The sequence below is a fragment of the Cydia fagiglandana genome, chromosome Z (assembly GCF_963556715.1).
Source record: "Cydia fagiglandana chromosome Z, ilCydFagi1.1, whole genome shotgun sequence".
NCBI classification, from domain to species: domain Eukaryota; kingdom Metazoa; phylum Arthropoda; class Insecta; order Lepidoptera; family Tortricidae; genus Cydia; species Cydia fagiglandana.
In genome coordinates, this window is record NC_085959.1 from 8,488,252 (window position 1) to 8,508,143 (window position 19,892).

Genomic DNA, 19,892 nt, shown 5'->3' on the forward strand with positions numbered 1-19,892 from the left:
GAGAAGGGTCAAAAACACGTTATGAGTACTGTCCGCGGACCTGAATGAACTGAAGTTGCTTTTCGTGTTTTTAGGCAGTTTTAGCCCAAAAGAATATTAGTATTCGGCAAAGTCTATATTCGGCCCATCTCTAAATACGATAACAACAAAACGCCGTTCATAAAGTTTGTGCCGAGATGCGCGTAACATCATAGTTACGTTTAAAAGCCCATCCACTTAACGTAGACTTTGACCCATTAAGAAACAGCCGTACAAACCCATTCAAATATTCCAAGCTCGCGGCACATTCACACGCGGACGATTTCAAAACTCCGAACTCCATCAACTCAAAACACGCGTATTTGGGTCACTACCCAGCACAAATGTATAGCGTGTAAACTTGAAAATAGAATTTATATTTAGAGCAACGCACGGACAGAAAAAGGCGCACGCGTTTATACGAACGGTTTCGATTGTTTCTGGATCCAGTTAATTAGGTATACCGAATTAAAACTTACAGGAGAACCTGTAACTTAGCCGTGAAGCAAGCAATTTCATATGACTATCGCCAGGAGAGTTGAGGTGAATGATTACCCACACAGTTACACAGAGTACTAATTGCAAAAACAGTATTGAATGAATGAGTGAATGTGCGGACGTACCAGATTTATCTTATAAAGCAAAATATGGCGAGGAAACTGGACTAAACCCAACAGAACTTGGTTCCCCGCTGGGTTGGTTAGTCAGATAGCACCGGCTTTTGTAATAGGTACTTTTAGTAGGTACCTTTACCCGTGGAACATCACAGACGTTTGTATTTTTATTCTTACTTCATACATTTTACATCTGAAATCACTCATATACATTCAAACAGTTTATTTAAAAACTAAAGTTCAAAAACCCAATGAAATCTCAGAATAAAATATTTAAAAAAAATTCAAGTTGTGATAGACGTAATAAATGACACCGTAAAATGGCAGACCAATGATCTGATGAAAGCAAACTACGATTTTAATCACATTAATGCATGTGCCCGCTTTAAGATGACGTAACTTTAAATATGAAATAACATAAACAAACTTTAACTATTGACAGAAAATATCGTGCGTGATCGAATGCGTTGCGAATTATTATTTTTACTACAGCGACGTCAACACATTTTATTACTTTGGACGTACGTCATAATCATAAGAGAATGACAGCTTTAGAGAATAATGACGACGGCATTTGAAAAAACGGGCAATGTCCGTAACACCGACCGACACGTGGCAAGAAAGAGACGACCGATGCAGTGGCGAATTTACCCTAAGGCACAGTAGGCCCGGGCCTAGGGCGGCAAGATACATAGGGGCGGCAAATTGTTACAAAAAATTCGCTGATGGTAACAAGAAATAACTCAAAATGTAGTCAATATTATGGGTGCCTTGAAAGGGGCGGCTACAGGGCCTGGGGCCTAGGGCGGCAAAGACTGCAAATCCGCCACTGGACCGATGGATTATTTTTTACTGAATAAAAGTAAGTAGTATTAGCTACGGAACCCTAACAGGTTTCATGAAAACTTTTTGCGTTGATGCTTTTCTGCCAACATTTGAGTAGCTGTTTATGATGTGACAAAAGATATTGACGGCTGCGTAGTACGGTTTTAACGCGGAACATACTTTGACAGATCTCAAGCTGTTTATCGAATTGTGGAGTCCGGATCACAAATAATACTATTTTACAATACTATTAGAACAAATCAAATTATTTCTAGTATCCCAGCTTTCAAGTGCATATACTAAGAAAATTTCGACCTATGCCGCTGTGGCCCGGTGGCCGAATGGCACAGGCACCTGCCGAGATAGCAGAGGACGCTGGTTCGATTCCAGCCCGGGGCACTGGAGGCCTTGGGTCCCTTTTTCTTAGTATATGACATTTATTTCAGTTTATAATACTATTTTAGTATTCGTTGCTAGTAATGACGTGGTTGATACTTATTGCAGCTATACAGAAGCGGGTTTTTTATAAGTTCTTATTAAACTTATTAATTGTGTGGGGCGCGTCATCGTGAACCTTGTGCACGAAGGTTGATATTGGTCTGTACACGATGAGCCAGCGCCGGCCACTCGAAGAGACGCAGCCATGCGGTAAAATTACATAGAAATATCACTTGCTCCCTCTAACGCATAAATAAGTCCCTTGGAGTGGCCGGCGCTGGCCCATCGTGTAGAGGAGCCATCAGTTAACGTCTTTGGCGGGCAAAGGGTTGATGGGTGACGGTTAAAAGATAGCGAATACAGTGTGAAAATGTACTCATTGTGTGTAATACTGTAGGTGACACGTATCCATACTAGTACCTGTAATTAATGGACAGTCGGCAGCTGAAGTTGCTAAGCGGGCGAGGTGTTCAAAATTACCTGGACACGCTCTTATTCTCTTAATGATAAAGTCGCGTCAAGATCATTTTGCACACCTCGCCTACAAGTAGCGCGAAAGTAAATTACGTTCACGATAGCGTTTATGTCAATGCCAAACTGATGGTAGCCGTGCAGAGCTCTCGTTTACGTAGTAGTAAGAGTGCGAAAATATAGAATCTATTTGCGAGCTGCCATCAGAGCCGGAAGCGATCAGTTTAGTTACAGAAAAAGTAAATTTCCGCAATTCGCATCTAGTGACGCAGGACGGGTGATATTCATAACCTAATTTCCGGTGACGTGGTTCTGTGAAAATGAGAAACTACATCCATTTTTTACCAGTGGATTAACTATAGGGGGTTATTCGCGGATTTTGGCTAACATTTTGGCTATATCGCTCTTAGTCTACATCGCGAACAGTCTAGAACGCAAAATGCCTACATCATTTTCCGTCGTTTTATCTTCACGTCAGCGATGTCGACGGAGCCCCGCTATCGCGGGGCTCCTATTCTGTGCGGTTTGTGCTTCGGCCATTCGAAGATAACTAACGAACCTAACCTACCTGTGTGATATAAAAAAGTGGTCATTTTGCGTTCTAGACCGTTCGCGATGTAGACTAAAATCGATATAGGCAAAATATTACACTACGCATTTTGCGTTCTAGACCGTCCGTGACTATACCACTATAGCGGTTCTCAAACTTTTTTGGTGACGGAACCCTTTCAGCAAGCGAAATATTTAACGGAACTCCAAATTAAAAATTTTCGTTCATCACTGTGGACCAGATATACCTATAGAAGAGCTGTTTTATTTCTTATTATTACAAGTATATTTTCGCGGAACCCCAACAGAGGCTTTGCGGGACCCTAGGGTTCCGCGGAACACACTTTGAGAATGGCTGCACTATAGGGTGCAATGAGCTCATGAGGTCTAAAGTTCTTTATGCACAGAGAAGACGACTCTGGCTGGGGCGGTGTGTGGAGCACTTAATACATGCGTCTCCGTAACGTCACCCTTTTTTTAACCAGCGGTGTGGTCATTACACCTTAGAAAACAAAGTCCCCAACCGCGTCTGTCTGTGTGTTTGTTCGCTAAACTCAGAAATTACTATACGGATTTTCATGCGGTTTTCACCTAATAGGATTCTTTAGGAAGGTTTAGGTGTCTTATCTGTTAACCCGTGCGAAGCCGGGGCGGGTCGCTGGTGTCGCATAAAACAACCGCGTGCTTCCAATATTTTGACGTGGGAAAGTTTTATTATTAACCCTTTCAGCGCAAGCGAGATCAGCTCTCGAACCCGTAATATTCCTAATCGATGCAAACTCCACTATATTTCTGGCGTGCACATGGCCATGACGCACCGCGCTAACATTGTTGACGTATAATAACGTCTGAAATTAATACGCTGGAGAGCGCATTTGGAGTTTCACCTGCGTGCGCAAGCGGAGGCTCTCAATAATACAGTAGGTGAAATTTTAATCACCATTCAAACTCTGCGTAGTGACTTTATACGCCATGTATAAGACAGCGAAAATGAAATGTGAAAAGGTTTCACATTTACTACCGTACGGTACTGTATGTTAGTAAAGAAGACATCAGATATATCAGAGCCGCCAAGGTAGTCAATAATATCAGAACATGCACATGAAAAGTCGTACCGACAGAGCCTTTACTCAGATATTTGTGAACACCATGGCCGCTCCGTTATATCTGATGGCGACCGTACACATTGCGCAAGAGCAACTAATCTCTGCATTACCTCAATAGTTACCATTGAACCAGTCTCTTGGCTAACAATGAACGAAGCGTATCATGTAACGATTTGTCAATCTCATTTGTTGGTTGCCACTCTCATCTCTCATCTCGTAGTGTGCGTATTCTGTCTATCCACTATAAAGCTTCGTGGCAATTTCTATGCAGTTGCGTAGTCGCCCTACCCGAGTTACAGTGGACAGATTTTATATCCGGTAGGATACCCCAGAACTCACCCAGGTGATACTTTTGGATTAAGATATCCCTAGGGGCGCATTTTCATTTTAACTTGTACTTTAAAGCGCGACTTAAGTCGTGTTTCAGTAACGTCTAACCGTCACTTTCCTGACAAAATGTATGGGGTTTGACATTGACCGTCAGTTTTGTGACGATTGCTAACCGGCCGTTAACGGTACACAGTGAAAATGAGGGCATTTTTAAGGTGTTAGTCTAGGTCTGAGGATCATCATAGACATTAAAGAAGTCAGAAATCAAAAAGACGAAGGTTTCTCCAAGAACTTGAAACGGTCGTGGTATACATGGAGGGAATGGTGAGTAGGTACTCAAATGCCGGGTCTAGAATAAATATTCCGAGTGTTTACCAACTGTGACATTATGACGGACGGCCACTACGCCGCCTGGCCCGTGGCCAGCGCCGCGTAGTAACCCTACCCCATTTATTCTATTTGAACCGCTTATTGGCCCTTTGATATCTTCATCATGGTCAAAGAGAGTTAAGACACTAGTAGCCAGTTGTTTGCTGCGGCGTATTTGTTGTTTTGGGACCAAACACAATTGAGCTTTATACGTAATTCGCGACCGCGACCGCGCACGGGTTACACAAAACACAAAACCTTAATAAATAAGTTTTTGGCAAAAATTTCATTTTTGGTACAAGCTTTTATCGCTGACTGTACTTTTCTTACGACAGACAACCTAATACTCATCGAGACAATTCTAAAAACCCCTAAAACAATTAGGTTACGTTGTTTCATCACAGAGTTCCTATGGCCACCTCCTGTCTCCATCATCAGATCAGCTCGATGGTACCATAATTGCATTGTCATTCGATTTATACATACATGCAAAATTTCAGCTGAATCGGAAACCGGGAAGTGGATCAAATTGCAAGCAACTTGCAAGATTTGATTACACACAGACAGACAGACGACAGACAACGGTCAAGTGAAACTAAATAAAAGCTTGTAATTATACACCTAATCCTTCCTCAAAAATCCCTCTATTGATAGGTGAAAACCGCATGAAAAGCCGTGCAGTAGTTTTAGAGTTAACTGCGAATATACAGACATACAGACAGACGCGGCGGGGGAGTTAGTTTTATACGGTGTAGTGATAGTCAACCTAAAGAGCGCGAAAGCAATTTTTAAAGAAGCAGTGGGTAGCAAGAAGCGTCGATACTGCGAGTTCATACATTTGCCGTTAAACGCAAGTAGCAAAATGCTATGTTATCTCAGCTAAATAAAAAATAGTGCGTCGTATGTGGAAATTAAAAGACTGGGACAAGAAAGAAATGATTGGCGATTGCTCCACCGACAAGAGCAAAGCTCTTAAGTTATGATGATGATGATGATGAGCAAAATGTATGAACTCGCAAAATAAACAATAATCAATATTTTGTGAAGGTCAGCTACGCGTATCCCGCAGCCATACTCAACCGTATTGACCTTAGGTACAGTCAGCAGCAGAAGATGCTAAGCGCGCGAGGTTGTCATAATTACCTTGACACGCTCTTATTCTCTTACCTAACAATAAAGTCGCTTCAAGATCATTTTGAACACCTGGCCCGCTTAGCAACTTCTGCTGCTGACTGTATACTTGTTTAGATATTTCTTTCTAACAAGCACAATTAAGTACCAATCATATTGTTTACTTCGAGTTAGATATTTTAGTTTTATGTTTTAAGGGGTAGCATTTAATTTAGTGTTATATAAGAGTATATTGCCCGATCGAGTTTCGAGTTATCAATAATCCACCTCATATACCATCGAGAAAATTATCATCCAAACCGCAACCGACGTGCGGCAAAAATAGACCAAGTTTCTCCGAAATCAGTAATGACTAAATACGCATGTAATGTACTGCCAAGGTGCTCATAAAGATTTCCAAGAGAGATTCTGCCTACACAAACCGTGATGCGAAAATTTACGTGCCAAGCGTGTTTCGCCGTTAGACTCGTTTTCGAAATAATGTACCGAATGTAATTTTAGACGTGATTCACAAACGAAAAATAAAACTAGGTACTCACTACCGCTAGACTGTATAATTACTAGTTGCGAAATACATCTTGAGCTATTTAAAAACTAATAGACAATAGTTTGGCACAAAATGTCTCAAACATTGAACGAGAAAAGTCAAGGGCAACCCAACCCAAGGGAGGCCAAAACGGAAACTAGGGAAGCGACTTCAGCCTGGGTTACTGCTATTGTCCCCTGGTTGACGCATTAACGTATAACGTATAACGTATATCTCAGGACTGGCCTTACGGGCAATAAGAATGGGGCATTAATGGGCCCAGTACAGCGGTGTGACACCGCTACAAAGCGATTGGTTGATGAGTGCGCATCACGCGCGCGATTGGTCGCAGCTAGTTGCGTTAGGCTGCACTGACACCGCTGAACTAGTACCATTTTTAGTGCCCGTAAGTCCTACAACAATCGTGATTCGAAATTGACGGCTAATGTGGAAGTGTACAATTTTTTCGTGGACACAATTATTTTGTGAACTTTACTCATCTTATGAAATTAATAAATCTTTGTCATAGGCGCGTAGGTATTGCTGTTAAGAGATGCCACACACAAAACAATATGAAGCTGTCAGTGTCATATAAAATTGGAATTAAGGTATATTTTCTGTGTGATCATCGCCTGTTTCTTTCACCTATCTCGAAACTTCTAAATCTAGTTGTTTTTACTGTTGAGTGAATAAACGATACAATATGGCCGCGGAAGCTAATTTACGACCAGTATTTCATATAAAGCTTAAAGTGCAAACGAACCGGTCATAAAACACACCTCCATTTGTCCGCCATACTAGTGTAAACAAGTGTACAGTTATTGTTATTCAAAAATAACTTTATTTATATTCTAAATATTGGATTATTTTTGGCGAAAAATAATCTTATAAAATTAGTAATAAGTATCCCACCAAAAACATAAATGTAAAAAAGGAGAGCCAAGTTCAATACAAAAATTATGCTTGGCTGTGGGGCTCGCCGCAAAAAGAATGGAGATCTAAATGAGTGCCACTGCCAAGTTCTATGCAAAATCCAAATATGTATTTATAGGAACAAAATAACATTATAAACAAGTATTAAACTCTATTTCTTTGCTTTATTGGATACCTATAACAATTGCTGTTATTTAAAAAAATGTGAGATCTTAAAGTAGGTTAGATTTGACTTGGCCAGTTTTCATTATATCAATCATTTTATATATATTGTAATTCTGATAAAACCTGGCCAAGCCAAATCTAACCTACTTTAAAATCTCACATTTTTTTAAATAACAGCAATTGTTATAGGTATCAAATAAAGCAAAGAAATAGAGTTTAATACTTGTTTATAATGTTATTTTGTTCCTATAAATACATATTTGGATTTTGCATAGAACTTGGCAGTGGCACTCATTTAGATCTCCATTCTTTTTGCGGCGAGCCCCACAGCCAAGCATAATTTTTGTATTGAACTTGGCTCTCCTTTTTTACATTTATGTTTTTGGTGGGATATCAATACTTTTTGTAAAGAAAACTAGGCAGGTATTGAGATTTAATGTTTTTTCTTGTGTTTCCGCTGTATGGTTTTTACTTCTGTTCTTTGTATAATTATGTGGTACCGCGCGCCGCCGACGACACACCGTTGGCCGGTTGTTTAGAGCGTATTAAAAGTTTTTTGTATAGGGACACCACTTATTTTTTGACTAAACTTTATTTTAATATAGCAAATATAATAATACATATATTGGGGTAGTTTCAAATATCTGCTTGTAACGGTTCCAATGCTACAATAAAAAATTTTTTTTTTGTATGGGGGGGGGGTCCCCCCTATTTATTAACTTTTTTTTATTATTAGATTTTTTCCTACGCTTACACACAATAACCGAGCTGGATTCCAAATTTCATCCTTCTAGGTCATCTGGAAGTAGGTTAGGTTTAGGTACTTATATCAGTCCCAATAAAAAATGGTTTTTTTGTATGGGGACCCCCCCTATTTTTAAACTTTATTTTATTTTTAGATTTTTTCCTACGGTTACACACAATAACCGAGCTGGATTCCAAATTTCATCCTTCTAGGTCATCTGGAAGTAGGTTAGGTTTAGGTACTTATATGTCAGTCCCAATAAAAAGTGTTTTTTTTGTATGGGGACCCCCCCTATTTTTTAACTTTATTTTATTTTTAGATTTTTTCCTACGGTTACACACAATAACCAAGCTGGATTCCAAATTTCATCCTTCTAGGTCATCTGGAAGTAGGTTAGGTTTAGGTACTATAAGTCATAAGTCAGTCTTAAAATTTACGACTTTTTGACCTTCATACCTTTATAACCGTTTGAGCTAGCTTCATGAAATTTGGGCTTCTAGATATCCTTATGGATATAATTAAACACACGTAGTTTTATGTGTTTACGTCAAAGATGTTTTGAGTTATAGAAGGGTCAAAAGTGGCACCAAGTGGTTCGTGTAATATTACACTCGGCGCTGGCTAGCCAGTTCCTTTGCTTGAACTTGGCTTGACACGCTGCCGCGTGTCTAGATAATGTTGCCATACATTTTTCTTCTTGTTATAACATGAGGAATCTAATAACAGTATTTAATATTATTTTAAGCCGTAAAAATGTTAAGAAGTTAAGTTTGTAACCTCGACTATCTTTACAAAAATGTAACGAAATATTTGTAAAATTCACATTTTTGCATTAATTTGTTTATTGTTTTTATAATGTGTTTAATATATGTAGATATGTATGTGTAAAGTATATTATTTGTATTCACAGATGTGTTAGATTACACGCATTGAGGACCAAATGAAGGTTTTAAAACGATTTCCAGGTCGCTGGGAATTAATTCATCGAAAAAAAGTCTAATTGATTGGCTTATTTAGTACCCTAAGGCGACACTTTGATTTGAATTTGACCGAACTTGACGCTCTTTGCAACGCGGTGACGGAACTTTTTAATGCCCGTGTATTGAGCCATGTACGAGGGCTTGTCAATTTGTAATGATTATGCATGCTATCTCTCACTTACCTGCACAGTTTCTGTTTCGCCATCTCCTTCACCGCCCCCGCCGCGATCATTCACAATGTCCTGCAAAATACACCAAATTAGTTGCTGAACGATCACGTTTTTGTTTTAATTAGACCGTTTTAGGCACTGGTCCCACCGCGAGCTAGTAAGCTATGAGCTATCGGCTATAAACACGAACAAAAGATAAGCACTCCCGTGTAAATAAAAGAGACACGGCGATATTTATAGTTACTCGCCCAGCGGTGAGCTATAAATATCGCCGTGTCTCTTTTATTTACACGGGAGTGCTTATCTTTTGTTCGTGTTTATAGCCGATAGATCATAGCTTACTAGCTCGCGGTGGGACCAGTGCCATAGTGTCCCACTGCTGGGCGGGACGACTTAGACGCCTTCATCAGAAACTGGCCGGGAAAAGCACCATAACGGGAGTTGTGGAAATCAGAGGGAGAACCTTTCCCCAACAAAATAATATAAAGTGTATTTTCGATGTGTAACCAACAGTGAAAATCCGTAACCGTTCAACAAAAATCATGATAATTGACTTTTCACCACATCAGCTCGTAAAGGCTTATTTTGCACTTCAAAAACTAATAGCACAGTTGCATTTTATTCACATGTGAGGCAAAGTAATCAAATGCAAATTTTGAGTTGTTCTCTTATGTTTGCTGGTAAAATTGACTTTTAAATGATGATTTTGGATGAAAAATATTTAATAACATTCATTTGGATTTGATTTGGTTTGATTTTGTTTAATATTTTACATTTAATATTTGCTTCGGGTTGGTGTGGTGAAAAATTGTGTGTTCCACTCGGGGGCAAATTTTGTTTAACCCTCATGCTTTGAAACCTCGTGCTCGCTACGCTCGTTCCATTTTGGAACCATTCTCTTGCTCGGGTATCAATATTAGCATATCAATATATCAATATTAAACAACAACCCCCCTTGCAAAACTTGCCCCCTTGTAAAATAAATAACTATTGATACCTACATTTATCAATTAACTGAACGTATGTATGCTACCTGCGACCTGCGTGCTCGCGGGGGCCGCGTGTGTGACACAGTGTCATGTCCGGTACTCACGTCCATGTCGACGTGGCCGACGCCGGTGGAGCGCCGCTTGGGCCTGCGCCGGCGCTGGATCACGTTCATCGCGGCCTGCGTGCTCGCGGGGGATGCGTTCGATGATGATTTGCTCTCCGAACTGCTTTCGCGCTCTTTCTCATCTTCGCCTGGTAAGAAAAAATAATAATTGATTATATTTTTCAGCAAATATTAAGTCAATCACTCACGTTTCTTATGTTGAATTAGCTCCATAATTATGTTTTGTTCCCTTCCAAGAATCCGCATTAAGGTAGCGACTAACCCCCTTATTCAAACTTTACTGGCCTGCTTTAGTTATAGTAAGTTTTATCCCTTTCTTACAAATACATAACTCAAAATAACCGATAAAGACAAACGATTCATAGCTAATTCAGGCCAGTAACACGTTTACGAATAACGCCATAAGACTTCGACCCAATAGTCACAAATCTTATGATAATGATCTTACTACGTAGTTACTAGCGCAGATATCTTATTGGAGAGTGGAGGGTTGATGAGCTCTTGGTGTTGTCTTTGAGGTCTTGGTGAGTGAGGAGACCGCTGGGGTCTTGCGTGTTATCATTGGTGCGGGGTCTACGTGCGTCATAAGACGGCTCACCTAGGAAAGCTATCGGTAACCCTAGCCTGCTCATACAGCATCTCCTCCTTGGAAAGCGACGGGGTGGCAGCGTGACGGTCGCGTGGCGGCCGACCTGCGTCTGTCTCATATGGTACAAACAGCAAAACTCTTAGCTGTCCATCGGTGGACCTTATTACAAAAGGCATAAGGTGCACAACACTCACCGGCACGACTCTCCTCCTTGGACGGCGGCGAGGCGGTGTTGGCCGTGCTCGCGGCGGGCGGGCGCCGCAGCGGCAGCGTGACGGTCGCGTCCGTGGAGCGCGGCCGACCCGCATCCTCCAGCTCAAACTGTACACACGTACATAGTACATTGACTTGCGAAAACCTACGGCAGTCACGCAATAAGCACAAGTCGGTTCCCTTTAGTTTCAAATACGTGACAAAAGGGAACTGACGTTGGTTTAAAATACATGGTTACCCATACCAGCATTATACGACTTTATAATCAAAAGCTCGTGACAACTTACTGTGGACCAGGATTCTTTATCTTATTTAAATACTAAAATTTACTCAATTTACAAATGAAAAAGTAAGTTTTAGTGTCACGAGCTATTCTCACAGAAGTCGTATACCGTTGGTGTGCGCTTCTATATAATATACTTACTTCACAAATGTACACAGAAAATGGCGGAACAACACAATGACAGGATACATTCAATAATGGAATTTTGGGACATTTTTCTCTAGATTTGTCTATGGAGTAACGAAGAAAATTACTTTGTCGGATGCCATTTCATACATATAAATGTTCCTGGGTTATGGATGGTATCTTTGTATCTAAGTATGTATTTATATATGAGCGTTTTCCAAAAAAAAATACATTTCATTCATGTCTTCAAAATATTGACTTCTTGGACTTTTTTACTCAGAATTATTTGTACGTTCATGCCTCATATATGAAAAAGCGTGTCCAAAGCGCTCATAAAAGTCTGTATAATTATGGCGGCCTAGTACCCCTAGTAGGTACAACCTTTACTAGGGACTGGGTATATGTTATTATTAATATAATAAAAACAATGCGAACATTATAACAAATTTCAATATTTGTTGCACTAGACCAGACTTTTACATAGGTATTTTACGAAAGAATTCTATTTCGTAGTATGAAATTCCCATTTCCAAAAAAGCTTGAAATATTTGTGTTCTTTAGGAAATGGGACGTATCGCAACAGGTTTTCTTATTAAAACACTTCGCGAAGGGAAATTTCACGACACTATGGTCTCGCTAGACATATCGACAGAGATATGTATTGTTTTCGAGCTCCCGATATAAAACAATACAAAAGGCAATCACGGTTCGAATCCCGGTCGAAATAAGTCCAGTCAAACAAACCGCGAATCATTAAAACTGCTACCATGGTCTGTTTTCCTGAAAAATCCATATTTTAGGGTTACATGTACATGCTAAGCCCTCAGTATTAGTATAAATGTGTTAGTATTACAAAAAAAGCGTTCATTTATAATAAATTACTACAAATAAATAAATAAAGCATAACATAATATATTTAAGACAACATTTATACGAACTTGAGGTTCTCAATAAAATAAAGGACATTGAATTGTTAATATTTTAGCACAGTTATTATAAACATATATTCCATGCATGTTTCAATATGGCACGACATCGAACCTAGCCTAGGTTGACATTTTGACAACATGCTCGAAATATTTCCTAATAAATGAGACTTGAGCAAACGCGACCAAGAATTTATATTTGATATTTTATGTACAGAGTCGACGTCAAAAATATGTTTACAATTTTACACCTTACTCCTTTGTGATAAGGCAAAAAATGTAAACATATCTTTGACGTCGACTGTACATAGTTTCATACTGTAGTGAGCAGCACAGAAGCCTGTTTATTGGCATGAAGTGTAATGGCAAGTTAAAATATTGACTACCTACTTTATAATTTAGACCTCTTTAGACGACTTATAGACCGACCGCTTAACTCAGTCCCCGCCTGCGCGGTACGGGGGCGACGGGGCGGGACGACTAAGGGCGGCGGGGAAGGTGCGGGCACCGTACGCCTGCCTGCCGCCCGCACCTTCCCCGCCACCCTTAGTCGTCCCCAACAGACGAAACATACTCCAGACAGCATAGTCGCGCTACCCCCTCTGCCATGCATACGGTAATTTTACTCCATGTTCGAGTCGAAAGTGTCTTTGTGTGACGTCCGTGTCTTTGAACGGACCAACCACGGCACGGGACTTCGCTCACCTCGTCCCGCGCACCCCCGCATTTTTGGCATCATCGGTTGCATAAAATAATCGCTCTAAACTCGGTCTAGAGGATTCCTAATCTATGGTCATCCCGCCACGTCGCCCCCGTACCGCGCAGGCGAGGACTCAGTTAAGCGGTCGATCAATAGATGGTAGACTCTACCACAAGAGAGCGTGCGTGAACTGTAGAGGTAAGCATATAGTAGTCTCCTGTTTATTCACGCAAAGTCAAGTTAAAGCTTTAAGAGCACAAGGTGGCAGACCCTACAGAGCGCAAGAATGCATCCTTGAACTGTAGGGGGCAGCATCAGTTTGGAGTAAAATGTCAAAGTTTAAGTTTCCGTATGACACACAAGGTGGCACAAAAAGCGCACGGTTCATAAATATGGAGGATTAATTTAATCATCCGCACGTTTTACCTCACGCGAATCTTTCGACAGAAGATAGGGTACGAAGAACGTCAGTGAAATTTACATTAACCCTTTTTCAGGCCGCACCTGTCTTTAAAGTTTTCCCAAAAAATCCAAATATATTCCAATTAATCCAGCTTTTATGATTCATTTGAAGGCAAGTCATATTTCCCGAAAGTGCAATCCAATTTGAACCTTAATTCGGAATGCTAAAGTTGAAATTCTTTTGTCGCGTATGTGGTCATTGTATTGTACTATGCCTGGAAAAGGCATAGTACAATATGCCTAAAAAAATTAGTAAAATATAGTCGCGTTTACTCTTGTCCCGCTAGCCACCTTATTGGTCGGGTCGAGCCGGAGCCGCCACGACGGGCGGCGCTCGTGCGGCGCGATGGTCGCGGTGGCGGTGGCGGTCGCGCACGCCAGCGCGACGGTGACCGCTACGTCCCGCGTCTGCCCACATCACACACGCACATGACATTCCAGCGAGGCGTTTGCTACGCGAGGCATTAGCTACGCGAGGCATCAGCAAGTGGTTACTGTAGAGTTTTCGAGTAGCCCTTTGGTAACTGTACATTTTTGTAGCGACCTCATAATCATAAACAGAAGATAAATAATTGTATAATATCTGGGAGACCGTGTTTTGCTAGGAAAACATATAAAAACTCAAAAATGAGCGCTGTCCCAGAATAAGACCTAGCTAGATCGATTTATCGCCTCCAAAATCGGATATAGCAAATTACATCGAAATCTTTAGAGCCGTTTCCGAGATCCCCGAAATATAAATAACATATTCTGTATAACGTAAATTACGAATTCACCAGTTACTGGAATGTCATGTGCGACCTTACCATCGCATGGCTTATATATCAAAAGTAAACTGCATAAGAATAAAAAGTGTACAGACGAAACTACTTTATTAAAAAAATATAATACTTTTACTACTACTATACTATAGTAGTTCGTGTCACGAGGGATCAAAATGATATATTTCCGTCAAGGGCGTACATTGAATCCTGAGCGTAATGAGGGATTCAAGTGTTAACGCCCGAGACGAAATTTTGATACCGTGTGACACATACTGCTTTCACATCAACTATGAGGAAATTGTTGTTCCAAAATATGTATTATTTGACCAAAAAAAATAGTATGTCACAAGAAAAAACCGTTTCCTAGAACAGAAAAGTACAACTTTGATCCCTCCTAGCAGGGAAGAAAAGTGCCACTTTGATCCCTCGTATCATAAGGGGAAGAAAAAGCCCTTTTTCGGTGATAGGTGATGTGAAACATACTTTTAACGTATTATAAGTTATATCAGGGGCCTATTGTATAACAAAATACCAGCTAATAGTATCAAGTATCAGTGAAGTATTTGCTTGTATTTTATTATGCAATAGGCCTTATACTCGTAGGCCCCAGTTCGTCAAATGTACGCTATTTTATTCTTATTGCACTTAATTTTGAATTTGGAAAAACCGTTACCTAACCTTTATTTATAACGAATCTATTAGAAATAGAAATTAATTTCTTCAGACGAACATGGAATCCGTTGAAAATATTTTGAATGGCAACATACGTACATACTTGCAAAAAAATGTTAAGAAATTATTTTATTTATTTACATTCTAATTATGTTAAATAAATACTGATAAACATTTTTATTGATGATTTACTTTTTATAGCTGAAATGAGAAAAAAAATGAGAACAGAAAATGGCGATAATGTATCGTTGGTGGCCAAATTGATAGATTTTAATTACAACTGCGGTATTAATTACTGTAAAGTTAATCAATTAATAAATACAAACAACGGGGTTCGGTGAATAATGACCAAACTTAAGTGAACACAAAATTATTGAAAAATCAAACTCAAAAGTATTTACACTACAAACCTAATTAAATGATCGTTGTTTTTTTTGAAACACTAATAAATAATGCTTTAATATTATAAGATGTTACCCCGCAACCATAAATCAAATGCTAGAAAATTACTTATATATCCCCATAGATATAGATAGCCATCACCCATAAGCCCCATTTAGACTGCATAAGAACTTGCATGCAATATTCGATACTTCGATGCTAACTACATAGAATTCAGTTGACGACCCATTACCGCAATGTAACGAAATTCGCATGCAAATTCTTGAACCGTGTAATGGCTCGGCTACGACATTGCGCGACTGGCGACGGCGGTACCCATAGGTGGGCCCGAAAGGTCCGATCGCTGTGTCTCGCTCCAACCTATGGTTGCCGCCGCCGCCGTCGCTCTCACGCAATGTCGTGGCCGAGCCATATATAGGGAAATTTAACTGTAAATGTTTATTTAGATTGGGTACATACCGAGTTGTTTTCAACGGGGGCCGGTGAAGGAGCTTCTTCTTTCTTGGGACTAGCTGGCGCGGGCGACTAGAAAATTATAGATTTGTAAAAATATAGTACATTACTTTCGAGGCAGGGAATTTTATATCTTACTATGATTATATTTCATCCATACGCAGGTTAAGTATAAATTTTACTGGATAACCTTGGGTTTCCGTTTAATTTAGTACGAAGGCTACGAAGCGAGCAATTACGATACAAGTGCGAAAAGTAGAAAATACGCAACGAGTGGCGATGAATTAAAACACTACCGAGGGGAGTGTTTAAAATCGACACGAATTGCGAATACCTTTTCGCGTGTATATTGTACAACGTTTTACAGTAGGGTCAGCCAAGAAAGTGGTCTACCACTTTTCGACTCTGTCATCTGATTGATAGAGACTATTACGTATGGCCCTTTAAACTTTCGACATACGCACGTATAGTGTAAAATGCATTCCAGTCGAGTCATATATAGTTCTACATAAATATAATAATAATAATATAATCTATACAGGCAACACATATAAAAGGGAAGACGAAACCAATCCGAACTCAAAACGCCTTACGCTGCAGTACTGCGCTCCATAAGGTTTTGGTGTCCAGTAGACATACTAAGCTACGGATCTGCAAGACCGTGATCCGCCCCATTCTGATGTATGGGTGTGAGGCTTGGACACTAACACTCAAGGAGGAGAACAGCCTTTTAGTCACAGAACGTAAGGTGTTGAGGAAGATTCTGGGACCCGTTAAAAGAGACGATGGCAGTTGGACGATCCGAAAGAATGCCGAGATAGAACATCTGATAGCCGAGCCAAACATAATAGGTGAGACCAAAGCGCATCGTCTCCGCTGGCTTGGCCATCTCGAAAGGATGGGTAAAGATAGGGCAGCCAAAAAGGCCTACTTGGGTCGACCAAATGGACGCCGTCCTGTTGGTCGTCCTAAATACCATTGGGCAGATAGAGTGGAGGCAGATCTCCGTGAGCTCGGAGTCGGCGAAAGCTGGCGGGATACCGCTCTTGACCGATCAAAGTGGCGTGCTCTTGTGTTGGAGGCCAAGACTCATTTTGGGTCATTGCGCCAACCAAGTAAGTAAGTAAGTATACAGGCAATTTATAAGTACCGAATTTCGCTGTACAATACCTCTGTGGTGCCATTGCCAGTCTTTTTCTTGACGAGCTGCTCTGCAGATTTGATCTCGTCGAGCGTGACGCCCTGAGTCGATCGCCTCGTCTCTCTCACTCGCTTGGCGTGCGCCTTTCGTTGCGTCTCGCTCTCTTCGTCGCGTACCGGCGGCACGAATGACCTGCAATATTCAGGCTTATTACTAAACGCGTAGGGAAGATTGTTGTGTGGCAAACTTTTCTGAACAGAGATAAATTTGTCTTAGAAACTTGATTAGAAAAAAACTTGGAAGAAAATATGTGTGCAATATAAGAGGATTTGGATATTACCGATGAGTATTCGCCCTTTGTTCAGATAAATTTGATCCATATTATTAACTTATAGTCAAATAAAAAAATGCATGCTCATGCAATATTCTACATTAATATAAAAAAAACTGGCTGTAAACCAAAAAAAAAAATGTTTTGTTTAGCTTTCAACAAGCACAAACATAAAGAAATCATTTCAAATCAAACAGTCAACAACAACTGTAAAATAAAACAATTTGATAATGTTAAATAAGGAGCTAGCATAACTAGTTGCAGTAATCCTGGCCTACTAATATCATCTCACTCTGTTTCGGACAGTGGGAGAGGTCATTGGAATATTATTGCAATACGCGACAAACATATTTTACCTATTTACAAACTAAAAAAATTGTGCGGTTTATCGAGCGTTTGCAAAAATATTGTAATTAATTACTCGTAAATTCAAAACGAAATAACAAAAACTATGCTCTTTATGGAAGGACGCAGTGATTATTGATAGTTTTGATCAAATCACTACTTTATTTCGAAGTTAAAACAATCCCATAAAACTTATATCGTCGCATTTTTATCGCTTGTCACCATGCCTGTCACGTTTTAACAAGTATGTAAGTGTAAAGGGCATAGTGTAGTGACAGGCGATAAAAATGGAACCATGATGCGCCCGCTGATCCGCTTCTTGACTATACACAAAGAATATTGTTACAATAGTAATTACTGGCAATGTAACCCATTTCTCACAAACAATAAAGATTATGATTATTATAAATAACTGAATGATAGTTATAGATCAAAAGCAGTGATTTGACAAAACGCCGCAAGCAAAACACACCAAGCAACATTTCAACAGTACTTGAAGAAGTTCTTGAAAATGTTCCCGGGCGATAGCTTGGTCGGGGTCGCCGAGCTCGAGGTGGAATTGCTACTGTTCTCCGCGTCCGAGGAGCTACGATATATCACTATGATATAGTATATGCTGTGGTCATACACAATACTAAACTAACGCCAATCAAACGGGATAAACTATGTTAACTAGAAAATGATCCCGGGCGACAGTTTGGTCGAAGTCGCCCAGCTGGTCGTGGAATTGCTACTGGCCGCGTCCGAGGAGCTACGATATATCACTATGATATAGTATATGCTGTGCTCATACACAATACTAAAGTAAGGCCAATCAAACGGGATAAACCATGTTAACTAGAAAATGTTCCCGGGCGACAGTTTGGTCGAAGTCGCCCAGCTGGTCGTGGAATTGCTACTGGCCGCGTCCGAGGAGCTACGATAAATCACTATGATATAGTATATGCTGTGCTCATATACAATACTAATAAGTAAGGCCAATCAAACGGGATCAAACATGTAAACTTGAAAATGTGCCCGGGCGACAGTTTGGTCGAAGTCACCCAGCTGGTCGTGGAATTGCTACTGGCCGCATCCAAGGAGCTACGATATATCACTATGATAGTATATGCTGTGATCATACACAATACTAAAGTAAGGCCCATCAAACATGTAAACTTGAAAATGATCCCGGGCGACAGTTTGGTCGAAGTCGCCCAGCTGGTCGTGGAATTGCTACTGGCCGCGTCCGAGGAGCTACGGTATATCACCATGATATAGTATATGCTGTGGTCATACACAATACCAAAGTAAGGCCAATCAAACATGTAAACTTGAAAATGATCCCGGGCGACAGTTTGGTCGAAGCCGCCCAGCTGGTCGTGGAATTGCTACTGGCCGCGTCCGAGGAGCTACGATATAACACTATGATAGTATATGCTGTGGTCATATACAATACTAAAAAGTAAGGCCAATCAAACGGGATAAAACATGTTAACTAGAAAATGTTGCCGAGCGAAAGTTTGGTCGAAGTCGCCCAGCTGGTCGTGGAATTGCTACTGGCCGCATCCAAGGAGCTACGATATATCACTATGATAGTATATGCTGTGATCATACACAATACTAAAGTAAGGCCCATCAAACATGTAAACTTGAAAATGATCCCGGGCGACAGTTTGGTCGAAGTCGCCCAGCTGGTCGTGGAATTGCTACTGACCGCGTCCGAGGAGCTACGATATATCACTATGATATAGTATATGCTGTGGTCATACACAATGCTAAAGTAAGGCCAATCAAACGGGATCAAACATGTAAACTTGTAAATGTGCCCGGGCGACAGTTCGGTCGAAGTCGCCCAACTGGTCGTGGAATTGCTACTGCCCGCGTCCGAGGAGCTACGATATATCACTATGATATAGTATATGCTGTGGTCATACACAATGCTAAAGTAAGGCCAATCAAACGGGATCAAACATGTAAACTTGTAAATGTGCCCGGGCGACAGTTTGGTCGAAGTCGCCT

The 19,892-nt window shown here is 40.5% G+C and overlaps 1 protein-coding gene across 1 annotated transcript in view; it reads right to left on the reverse strand.

The window, feature by feature from the left end:
* The window catches only part of LOC134678769 (protein phosphatase 1 regulatory subunit 12B), a 99,035-nt gene that overhangs the window by 20,987 nt on the left and 58,156 nt on the right, over window positions 1–19,892 (reverse strand). Inside the window, exons 11-17 of the mRNA XM_063537468.1 lie at window positions 18,385–18,477; window positions 17,245–17,407; window positions 16,081–16,146; window positions 14,075–14,191; window positions 11,268–11,394; window positions 10,464–10,612; window positions 9,383–9,442 (exon numbers count right to left, since the gene is read on the reverse strand). Coding sequence (XP_063393538.1) covers window positions 9,383–9,442; window positions 10,464–10,612; window positions 11,268–11,394; window positions 14,075–14,191; window positions 16,081–16,146; window positions 17,245–17,407; window positions 18,385–18,477 — 775 coding nt within the window. The remainder of the gene's footprint in view (window positions 1–9,382; window positions 9,443–10,463; window positions 10,613–11,267; window positions 11,395–14,074; window positions 14,192–16,080; window positions 16,147–17,244; window positions 17,408–18,384; window positions 18,478–19,892) is intronic.